Source organism: Struthio camelus, chromosome 17 (genome assembly GCF_040807025.1).
Source record: "Struthio camelus isolate bStrCam1 chromosome 17, bStrCam1.hap1, whole genome shotgun sequence".
Lineage (NCBI taxonomy): Eukaryota > Metazoa > Chordata > Aves > Struthioniformes > Struthionidae > Struthio > Struthio camelus.
The window spans coordinates 5460278-5472329 of NC_090958.1; the positions used below are offsets into that span (position 1 = coordinate 5460278).

A 12052-nucleotide genomic window follows, 5' to 3' on the forward strand; every position below is an offset into this window, starting at 1 on the left:
CTATTGGTTCCTGCAAGGGGCCGTGCATGTGGGATTGCCTTTCTGATCTTCCACTGACTGCTGTTTCTTTAATATATGCCTGTGGAGGTACGCCATCACCCCAGAGCCAAAGCATCTCCCTGTGGCCCTTCATGCTTCGTAAGAACGTTTTTGGTAGTTATTTTTTTTCGTATCAGCACCCTGGCCTCCTGGCCATTTATTAGCAATGGTACTTTGTCTTCTCCTGTTGCCTTTCACCAAGTTCCCAAACATATTTCAGCAGTGCTAAGCGTTGCAGCAGGTTGTTACCGTCCTCATTTACTGACTGAATGCAAAAGCCCAGGTTATTCAGGTGGGTTTGCTGAAGTGGTGATGCTGTTCTGGTGATGGTGGGGTATGTAACTTCTAGTTTCCTTATTGTGCCTGCTTGTTTGAGAGATGCCCATTTCCTTAGGGAGGGGGAAAAAAAGGTATTCTTTTTTGTCAGAAACAGCGAGAGGGGAAAGCCAGACCTGCTGGCTGTGGTGGAGCTGGACCCCTGGCCGGATCCCTGTGTGGGCTGGGTTCCTGGCCAGGGACGCTGCAGCAGTGAACTGGGCTGTGGGTACCAGTGGCAGAGCCCTGGCTGGGCTGTGAGGAAACGGTGAGCTCTAGACTGCTCTCATTAGACCCCAACACCTACACTTTATATTTGTCATCTTTTTTCTTTTGGCTGAATGTTTTCTTGATGTTGTTCTCTGTCCTCTCAAATTGTGCAGTTTTTACGAGGAGGATATAGTTACTCAAAGCACGTTAGGACAGCCAAACTGAGTCAGAGAAAAATCTGCTCGGCTCAGCGCCGGCAGCTGGTAGCAGATATCTGGGGAAGAGCCGTGGGACAGGGCGAGCTCGGGGACGGCCATCCCTGCCATCCCTTCCCTGCGGCGTACACCCTCAGGTCTCAGTACGCAGCATTTGTCTAGCTGCTTTTTGAAAGTGTACCTTTGGTCTCTGCAGGGTATTGGGTAGGAAAAACATATTCTTTTGTTAATCTGCACCTTTGCGGTCTGCTCTGGCAGAGGGGATGTGCCGCTGGGGGTCACTGCCTGGTGAAGCCCCAGGGCATGAGGCCGGCAGACTGACTGCACAGTCCCAAGGGCTGATGCAAGGCACAGCCTCACCCTTCAGTGCGTGTCTCCCCATGTCTCTGTCCCATTTCATCAGCTGCAGAGTCTCCGAGGAAGTTCTGCTCTGCCTGGGGAGGAAAGAAAAAATGTAGGTTTTTCTTGTCGGAATCACATATTCTTAAAGCGGTTAAATCAAAACAGTCTGAATTCATTGAAACTGAAAAATTTAACGGACCTTGAGCCAATAAAAATATTGGCAAAATGGGTACTTCACCAAAACTCAAGAGTTCTTTATTTTTCAAAATCCTTTAAAAAAAACCCAGCAGCTTGCAACTAAAAATCCACTTTGCAGTTAAAATTAGTCTTCAGTCTTCTGCTTGATAAAAAAGCTTCAGCTTTGCTCTTGTGGTGGGATGCTACAAGAGAGTGGTGACCTGGGCTTCAGCAGAGAATTAGGAAAGGGCATACACTGCAGGGGAAACTTGTGGAAAGCTGCTCTGCATGATAAAGGGCACTCTCCAGCCCTCTCCCCTCCCACTCCTGCGATGTGCTGAAGATGATTCATGTCCTCTGTTTGGTCTCAGCCAGAGCTGTGGCATTGCGGAGGTCTTCTACAATGAGACTTTTCTTGGCCCACAGGACAAGTACATAACTATGGATACTGTGTTGATAGATGCCAGAGAAACATCCAAAAATATAAGCAACCCTTATCTGATTGATGCAGCTCTGATGCCTTAGGCTGTGACTTCTTCAGGCTAGAGAGACCAAGCAACACTGACGTTAGTCAAAACGGGATTAGAAGTCTACCTAAATACCAGAAGGGTCCAAAGGGGCTTTAACCTCTCTCAAGGTTGAGCTTTAGACCATCACATGACCATCGATCCAGCTGAAGATGCTGGCCTTGGGGCCAATCCTGTTCTGTCTCCATCTTTGCCTGGTGCTGACCTCCAGAGCCGGCAGCGCTTTGTCAAAGCCAGTCCTGCCTGCAGAGCTTTGACAGCTTTCCTAGGGCAAAAAGGAATGGCACAAGCTTGAGGTTATTCACAAAGAGCCAAACACTTATAGTTCAAGGTGGGCTTTGCTGAAAGCGATTCAAACTGTACCGGATGCTTTAGGGTTTCAGCCCATATCTCTAATGTTACATATAAGGAAGATTGGAAGCTGTTAAGATTGCACTGAAAAAAATCCATTTATCTACATCCCCTGCACCCACGGCCTGCACTCCCTGGGCAGCTGCCCCTGAAATGACCTGGCATTTGCTCGCTGATATTTTCTAGCTGTAAGGTTCCCTGTGCATGTGCCACATGCCCATGGGATGGGCTGTAACCATGGTTGAATGTCTGCTATTGGGGCAACCCATCTGTGATGAAGCGGCTCATAAAACTGAGCATGGAAGTGGGGAGCAAGGTATGATGAGAACTGTCATTTCTTCCATCAGGCTCACCGTGAGCTAGAAAATAAAAATAGAGTTTAATTCATTCATTGCCAGCTAACCTAGGTCCGTTGGTCTGTTTTCCCCTCTGGGCTCTAAGGAGACTGTCATGTCCCATCTCCCCTCTCCCCTTCCCCCCAGGGTTGCCAGTATTTATTTTTCTTCTTGGGTCTATTCCATAGCATGGACAGTATGATGGAAACATGGCAGTTTTGGTCCAAAAAGCAGCATCAGCAGCCCTCAGAGGGAAAACTGTGCTGAGAGCAGGAATTCTGCTTTATGAAGGGTTTCAGGGTTTCAGGCTCCATCCTGCATTGGAACAAACCCCATAATTTTGCAGTTCTCTAAGAGAAAATTCTCTTCCTCCCACCTCCTTCGCCACCGCCAAAATCTCTTTGTGTTGCTCAAAACATTTCATTTGCATTTCTGATGTCTTCATTATTCTGTACTTGGACACAAAACTTTAAAACCTCTGAAATGAAAAGGTTCCCTGAAAGTATCATGTTATTTCATTCCGCAAAATGTTGAAGCAGGAAGCTTTGACAGTGAATAACCCTCCCCTCACTCTCCTTCTCCCTCTGCAGATTCTCTCTCCTCGTCACTCTGACTACATCAGTCTAATCTGGAGAGGCGTTTTGTGCCTGCAACAGCACGTTCCACCAGAATATATACTCAAAGCTCAGGGGCTCTCTGATCACGCTCCCAAGAGAGGACGTTCAGGATCCTTCTTGCAGGGTGTCACATTTATGCCCTTGTCCTTCTGAGACCCACCACCGCTTGGAGCACTAGAAAAGTGGTCCAGCGGGATGGGAAGCTACCAGAGCCTGGGATATTTGCTTCCCCTTCCTGGCTGTGCTCCCAGTTCTGCTCAGGAAGCTGGGAAAGTTACTCAGCCTGGTATTGCCCCTCTTTCACTGAGATTCTTTCAGTACACAGAGGTGTAAAGGTGGGGGCAGTACCCAAAAATGGGGCACTAGGGTGACAGTGTGGCTGGTCGCATGCCTGGCTCTCATTACCCTCTGCCACCCAAGTTCCCAACTGCAGGGGCAATTCCAGGGCAATGCTTGAGCAAAGCTCCAGCTTGCACCTCTTGGGGCTCGGGAGCCCTTTGTCTGCTCTGTCACTGCACTGAACGTGAGCACGGCCCTCTGTTGCGTGGTGCTTCTTGAAATGCCTGGAACAGTCATTCTTCTTGTGCTTTGTCCCCAGCAGTCAAGGTCCATGTGTGAGCCTACATCCTCCCGGGAGACCTGATTTGCATTTAACTTTGTACACCAGCTTGAAATAAGATGTTGAGGCTGAAATCCTCTGGACGCTCTTTGTGTTTAGAAAGGCATGGCTGGGAAGGGACAGGAGCTGCAGTTGCAGGTAGCATCTGAAAGCAGCTGAATCTCAAATGGTGTTGGTGCGAGTTTGGGATGGTCGCGGTACAGGGATCTGTCCCCATGTCTTCATCTGCTAAAAACAGCATTTTAGGGGATCATTCACAACCCATGTGTGGCATTTAGCAGCCTCGTATTTCATAGCATGACCTCTGTTAGAACCAGCTCTGCACAACGTGCTCAGCTCATTAGTTCCTAATCCTGGCTCTTGGCATAGCTAAGCGATGCCCCTGGCCTCCAGAGGGCGTGGGACCTGCTTCTCCTGCCATACCACATGCTTGTTAGTGAGGCTTTTGTCCTCTTCCTTTGCCACTGTTCAAACTTTTCTTTCTCATTTGGGAAGAACTTTCTTGCTTTGATCATTCCGCAATTGCCTGCGCTGTTTAGAGCGTGCTGCATGGGCAAGCTGGCCTTGCTCCATCTCCGAGAAGTGAATCCCACCTCTTGAGGTTATTCCTGCAGCCGCCTCTGGCGTCCCCGCTTTCTCCTGAGCTCTGTTGCAGCACCTTCTGCTTTCTGCAAATCCAAAGCCCTGCTCTACACTGACACACAACGTGGAGCCCTTCTCCAGCCTCCCCCTGTAATGGGCTTTGTTGTGCAAGGTCCTGCCTTAGTCCTCCAGCAATGAGGTGAGGAGTCTGCAGGCAGTTTTTCAACATTGCAGACTGTAGGCTGCCCCAGGGACATGATAGCAGAGAAACATTAACCTCTGAGGGTGAAATGTCCTCTGGAATGTGGTTTTTCCATGGGGTAAAGCAAAGGTGAGGAAGAGCCATTTACCTGAGAAGGAGGAAGCAGTGTGTGGCACTCTGGTAGGGTAACCCAGCAGCAGTGCCCAAGGACAAACCAGGATGAGGAAAAAAGGAGGTATTTCTCTCTTGCAGCTCAGAGCAAGCAGTGTGTGCACGTGTGACAGGCAAGTCCCAATATCTGGCACAGGCTTTTCAGCTGCCAGAACAAGTGTCTGGAAGGAGTCCTCCCCCTCCAGCAGCATCTCAGCCTTGCGGTCACTGCATGGGGCACCGCTAGCAGCGTCGCGGCACGAGAGCCGTCAGGTGTGCAGGCTTCCAAGTCTTCATCAGTCGGTCCAAATTGGCCCCTGGGGATTGCAGCAGCTAGTTGTACCTCTCATCTCTGCGTGGGAAATCAGAGAGATCTTTCTGCCAAGCAAATTCAAAGGAGCAAAATGACAAACTTTGTTCATGGGTTTTTCTTTTTTTCATTTGGAAAGGCTTTGGAGAAATTTCTCAAAGGCCTGTCTCAGCAACTTCCTTTCTGCTTCATCACGCTGAGCGCTGCAACATCATCAAAATAGTCAAAAGAAAGAAGTGGTGCCTCTCATTTTTCCAAACAGCCAGATGCTCTTTCAGAGGTGAGACAGCAATCCAGTGCTGTGCCTTTTCAAGGATGGGGGATGGCAAAATTCCTCTTTCTTTTGTTAACAAAGAATTTTGCTTTGAAAATGAAAGACCTGAGGTTTGGTCCCTTCTCAAAAACCTGCTCTGGATCCAATAGAACTTGCTAATGCTGAAATAGCATTTGATAGATCTGGCAGTGGGACCAAGACCAGAAAGGAGAACTTTGGATCTTGGATCTGGCATTTTGGAGAGTGATATTAGCCATTCAGCAAAATAGCTGTCTCTGCGAACAGTCTTCAGGATTTGTTCCAGTTCTTCAAAGACACTAGAGCTGTATTCTTAAAATCTTGTTACATCCCCAAGTGTCCAGATCAGGTTCGGAAGCAAGTCATGAGGATTTCTCCAAAGGCTGATGTTAGTCAAGTCTAGTCAAGCTCCCTCGTTGTCCTTTGTAGCAGAAGAGGAGGCTACTTGGCTGCAGCTTTGCTTGCAGATGCCTCATGTGGCTATTTTGAACCACCCCTTGGGGGAACTTTTCTCTCTCCACTGGCCACCTGGAACCTGTGAGAAGAGCCCTTTCAGCTCACCTATCGCTAAAGTGTTTTTGAAAACATTATATTGAGGCTGAGTTTGGATGAGGCATTTTGGCTATCCTAGCAGTGTCCCCAGAACATGTCAGTAAGCAACCTTGTATGAAAGCGGGCAGGTCACCCCTCCTCTCTGCTACGAGCTGGGGAAGTCAGACCAAAGAGAGGAAAACAACTGTCCCGAAAGGCCTTTTTCACCTTGCTGTCTGAGCCCACAGGCGTGATGATTCCAAGAAAAGGGCAGGAAATATTTGTAAAATTAAGCCATTGATTTTTTTCCCTGTCTTGGCTCTGCCTGGGATGAAGCTGTGGCTCCTCTAAACAGGCTTTTCTTTCCTCTCTCTCCAAAAGACAGAGCCTGATACTTCTGTGCAGCCTCATCTGGAAGAGGTCAGTGCTAGCACAGCTCATGGAGCATATACCAGCAGGTCTTCTAGTGATGGATCTTTCCACAGCTTCCAGTCTTCTTAACCAACATTGCACAGAGTCCAAATGACAGCTTAACACCAGCACAGGTGCCAGAGACATAACCAGGAGTTTTGACTAGTGGTTTTGTCGCAGCTATACTTGTCTGCTCTTATAGCCGAGAGTAAGGGTGGGGGCAGCACCTTTCTTCCTTGTACACAGCCAGAAGGCTGCCAAGGAAGAACAGAAATAAGCAACCCATTTCTGTCCCAATTGCAAACACGCAGTCGGACACAAAGCATTTGCTCCTGAGCATCCAGCCACTAATGTCTCCCTGTTCCTCAGGATGGTGTGTCTCACTGTGGGATGATCCTTGAGGCCAGCAAACAGGAGCAGGGCCTAGCTCCAGCAATTTCATCTTACTTGTAATGCACAAGGTAGCCAACTACAGCGAGATGACTTAATTCAAGCATCTGGTCTTTTTCCATGCCGTTGGCACAGGTGCCAGCATTTATGGCTTTGCTGGTGTGCAGACAATGAGATTACGTGTGCAGCTTTCTAGCTGAGTCCTCCAGCTGCTGCTGCCGGTTGATTGATTGATTCCTCTCTGAGATTCCATCACGCCTGCAGATGCCCATTTAGACAGGCTTGGAAACACCTTCCTGGAAACAGTGGGTCATACCAATGCTCACTGTAATTTTGGAGGTGCCTGTGGAATATCTGGCATGGTGGGATCTGACTGGCCAAGCATCTCTTTGCCCCTAGAGAGGTATCATAGGCCCCCAGGAGGTTCCCTCCTCTTGGTCACAGGTGCTGGTAAAGCTGAGGGATTTCTTCCATCTCCTTATGGATTTTGTGCTTGTGTCTTGATTGCGGATCGGATGTGGATCAGCATGTTGGTGCCCATCAGCTACAGCAGAGGCTCCGTGTTGACCTGCAGTGGTGTTTCATCTGCCTCCGTTCTCCCTTCAAATTCAGTCATCTCTGCATGGGGGATAAGAGAAGTACTCGGTGACATCTCAGAAGAGATAGGAAGAACTGTCCTTGGAATCACCGAACCCTAGCCAGAGACTGCTGCTGGGAAGCCTACAGGTCTATGAGACAGATCTGTCTAAAGGCTGCTGGAAAGCCTGAAGGAGGTCAAAGAAAGATGGAGAAAGTTGAGGACTTGGTATGGAAGACATAGTCTCCCCTTCCTCCTCCGTAAGGTGTTTCACCTCACCTAGCGTGTAGCAGCCAAGACAAGACGCTCGGCTTTCCAAGGAATGTCATTTAGTAACTTGCAGCCAGTAAAACAGACGCTGACTTTTAGTTGGCTGGGGAAAGCAGGCTTTTCAGAAGGTGGAGCTTCACTTTGCAATTGAAACAAGAGTTTGTTCCCCTGTGCTAGCCTGGGATTTTGAGGCCATGCTAGGGCTCGGTGCCAGAAGGCAGGAAGGCGGAGCCCTGGAGATGAGTAGTCTTTCCGAGGTTTAACAGCTGGGCCTCACTTGGAGGGAAAACAGGCAGATCTGCTGAACTTTTATCCTGCTAATTCTCTGTCTTGCACCTAGGAATTCTCTAAATGGAGGTAAATGAGACATGTTAAGAGACTTTGCCTTTCCCCTTTCAAATGGGCTGGTAGAGGGCGGTAAAGTGACTGTCAATGGCTTGTGGTTGTCCCCAGCAGGCTCAAGAGTGGCCAAAGCAAGGCTGGTGCAGTGGCCATGTGGACTAAAGCAACACTGGCTTGTTTTCTCCTCTGCTGATACAACTTTCCAAGGTAGAGCTTGGCTGAGCTGGGCTTAGGAGCCGGGGGGGTTGGAGGGGGTGCGATTAGCAGGAGATTTTTCTCCTCCCCCCTCATAAACAGATCAGCTCCGCCAGCAAAGAAGTTGAGCGCAGACGGAGCGCATGTCCCCAGACCTGGCAGCCCAAGTGGAGACACCAGGGCTCACCAGGGTTGTTAGATATTGCAGGAGCGAGGGTCCGAGCCAGGGCTGGCTGTGCTGCCGGACCGTCTCAAGGGAGCCGCGGTCCCCCTCGCGGGCAGAGCTCTGAGCAGGGCGGAGGAGGCTGCGCTCCCGCGTTTCGGTCTCCGGCCGTCCGAGCGCTTATCGCCGCTGCAGGAAGCAGAGCCGCGAGGGCCCCGGCAGGAAGGGTGTGCGGTGGGATGGGTGACAGGGCGCAGCGCAGCGCTGGGCAGCCTGCGTGGGTGCCGGGTGCTCCCTGCGGGTAGCACGGCCACCGTTGTTCGGAGTTAGCAAAGAGCCGGGGCCTGTTGTCTTTGGCTTTGCCTGCGCAGCGCCGCGGGTGGGGTTTCTTGTATTTTATCTGATCAAAACCATTTTGCATGCTCAAACAAGCCAAACTGCTCAAGAACAACTTTCTTTTCTGAATAGTGGGGGGTAGTAATTTCAATAAAAAGCTGCCCCTGTTGCACTTATGCCTCCTTTCTTGCACCAAGTTGGCCGCTTTCACCCTGAGGCAGGCAACGTTTGGAAGATATCCAGGAGCCTACTGTAATATTTTGGCAGGTGAATACTGGTCTGTAAACACAGAAAAATTACTGAAAAGTTAGAACAAAGGGAGATTGCCTTTAAAAGAAATATTTTGCTAAAGCTATACCTAAAGATACAGGCTGGAGGCAGGGTGGGTGGTGAACCTGAATGTGTGTGTATGCATGTGACTCCCAGAGACCGTTTCAAGAGCATCCTGTTGATGTGAAATACGTCTTGAGTGTAAGAGTCCTCCTTTGGTCAGTGCCCAAAGCCTGCCGTTGTTAATGGAAAGGCTCATTACTGGCTTTAGTGGGCATCTGGAAGACTTTTAAGAACTGACAGCAGGAGCAAAATAATTGCCAGAGCACATTAGCTTGCTGGACTGTTGAGCAAGGGCAAAGGCAGCGCTGCTGCGAGCGGCAGGGCTGTGCCAGTCACAGCCTGTGGCCCCACGCAGCGTAACCCATCTAGCTGGGAAGCTCCTGCCCGAATCGGGCCAGCGTCAGGAAACTCAGCACCATCGCTTCAGTGCTGACCGTGTGGGTCTGCCTGAGGGGTGGCCTTTGTGCATTTAGGCACTGTGAGTGATTTCACTCTTAGTAAACTGAGTGCAGGCCAGTAGAGCCAATGTTGGAGGCGTCCTTGTTCCCCCAGCCTTACAAACGTACCGAGCTTTGTGCAAGCAAGCAGTCTGTTTGCTCAAACAGATTCACCTGGGTAAAATCTCTTGCCTTCAGAAGCATTTGCAGCATCTGTAAAGGTCATGAAGAGGAGAACGAGCTGTCTCTCTCTCCCGGGAGCCACCTTTTTTTCTTGGGTTTTTTCCTCTCCTCCGCTCATAAACACAAGCTGGCTCTCTGCAAACCTGGCTGGTTTTGCCACGAGGCTTTGCAGATAGGCATGCGTGCGCCTCTCCTTCCCTCTGGCTCTGTGCTTGCTTTCGCAGGCATGGGGATTGCTTTGGCTTGCTTTTTTGGGAGAAAGAGGGTCTGGTCCATAACCCCACTGGCACAGGTGGTGGGGTGCTAAGAGTCGGCACGGGCGATGGGTGCCAGGCTCAGAGCAGGACACGGCTTCAGTCTCACAGCCAACACAGGGCACCGGTTTCCTGTTGTTTTTAAGGCTCTGCACTCGTTTGTCTGAGAAAATGTCTATTGTGTTTTGGTTGCCCTCCTAGAAGGTGATTCATTGCCTTGGCCAATGCAGAGCGTTTTCTCCCCCTCCCTCGGTGCAAAGCTGAAGTTTTCCCTCTTGCGTGAAGTGGCGCGAGCAAGACCTGGAGCGATCGCTCACTCACAGTGCAGCCCGCTGGGGAGGCTCTGCGGAGCCTGCCCCACACCTGCCAAGCCGCTGGCCTGGGCGCCCACCGAACCTCCCTCTGCAACCCACTCACCCGCATGGTTTTTAACCCTTCAGTTTCAGGGAAGGGGAAAAGAAGCCCCAGAAACCCTTACCTGCTCGTATGGAGAACGACCGCGTCTTTGGTGACCTGTGGGGAAAGAGCAACATGCCCGTGGTCCTCAACAACCCCTACTCCGAAACAGAGCAGGTAAGACCTGTCACTTGCGCTGCTATGGGTGGGAGGAGGCTTGGCGGTGGGAGAACCGTCCTGGTGGGTCTCCCAGCACAGGCAACGTGCAAGGGCTTCCCTTGCTGCCGTGGGGGCTCCTGATTTCAAGGGGAAGGAGGGAGCTCAGCACTGGGCAGGATGATGCCCATCAGAGAGTAGTAAAGCTGTGTGCGAGTGCTGCAAGGCTCCCAGCCCAGCCATGGCCAGAGCTGCTCGCAGTCATCAGCCAATAAAGATGTCGCGGTGGCCTGAAGTTCCTTAAATCACTGCTCAGCAGAGCTGCGGTTTCAGGGCACGGGATCCACGCTCTAGTCTGCCCTTGAGCGTGCTGATACAAAGGCCATGGCACCTCGCTCTTGTCCCCCAGCACCCTCTCCGTCGGGGCTGCCCCAGTGTGGCTGGAGGGCGTAGAGCCCCTTTGGGCCACAAACCAAATTCCCCTTGGCTGTACCAGGAGGGAGCAGCAAGGCTGAGGCTCGGCCAGGGTGTATGTCTCTGGAGAATAATATTCTAGGCGAAGGGGCTGAGGCAGGGTCAGGAGCATGGTGGGGAGAGCAGGGGCAGCACGCTCATTCTCGGAAACCTTCCCTCGGGATCGCCATCGCTTTCCGTGGCGGAAAGCCGAGTCATGTTGTTAAGCTCGTTTTGATTTGTATGAAGGTAATTCAATACAGCACTTCAGCTAATATGTTGTACGGTGCCTTTTCATCTCCGCGCGCTCCGCAAGCATAAATTCTCAGGCTTTCCTGCCAAAAGTGGATTAACTCCACGTCTGTAGCAAAGCCAGAGACGCAAGGCGGCCTCTGCCAGGCCAGAAGGATCATCTCGGGGAAAACATGACGTACCTCAGCGCGGCCAAGCCCATTTGGCCAAACGCGTCTCCCAGGTGAGACTAACTGGCAGCGGGGGCAGGACCATGGGGTACCGGTCCTGGGACATTTGGTCTCCTTGCCTGCCCTCTCCCTAGTGGATTTCTCAGGGTGACCTAGTAAGGAATATTTTCGAAGGGAGGGGAGGAAAGCAGATTAATGGTCACAGAAAGACTTCCAAGAAAATCAGAGTTGCCTCAACTCAGGAGCTTCCTCAGCAGAAAGGGCAGCGCTGCACGGGCCTGGCCACTGCTTCTTCCTGGGTCTCAAAGAGCTACAGTGTTAACCTTCATTAACGTGCTGCCTGCAGGCCGGGTTTGCTGTGCTCGCAGGGGCCACACACAGTGTAGTTAACACCGATATATTTTGCCTGGCATCGATGCCCCAGTAGTGTCCAGCAGCTATTCCTGGTCCGGGCCCCTCTGCTCTTTCAACAGATATTTTCCTTTTTCCAAAGAGTTTCCAGACTAAGATGAGATGCAAACCCAGAAGCAGGGAGGTGATGGGACCCGCCATTATTGCATATAATGAGCCTGTGAGTAAGGCAGGGAGAGGAGCACACTTGCCAGCGCCCTGTGGCGAAGCTTATGGCAGGGGTCACCTCGCACTGTCCTGGAAACCTGACTCCTCAGCATGAAGTTCATTAATGCCCTGCGTTGCCTGCTCTGCACCGCAGAGAGGACCTTCACCTTCCTCAGCCTGCTCTCTGAGAGCCACATCCTGCATCTTCAGAGACATGACAAGATCCCTTCATACCCACAGAGGTGAAAGGGGCTTGGCAGTGCGTGGTGTTTCACTTGACAGCTTGGTTGTGGTGGGTTAACTCTTCCCAGGCCCCCTTTTCCCACTGTGCTGGAAGCACCACCGGTCTGCCTGCAAGTCCT

At 51.1% G+C, this 12052-nt stretch overlaps 1 protein-coding gene across 1 annotated transcript in view; it reads left to right on the plus strand.

The window, feature by feature from the left end:
* The window catches only part of NOS1 (nitric oxide synthase 1), an 81190-nt gene that overhangs the window by 39067 nt on the left and 30071 nt on the right, over positions 1 to 12052 (plus strand). The window contains exon 3 of the mRNA XM_068911058.1: positions 10146 to 10278. Coding sequence (XP_068767159.1) covers positions 10146 to 10278 — 133 coding nt within the window. The remainder of the gene's footprint in view (positions 1 to 10145; positions 10279 to 12052) is intronic.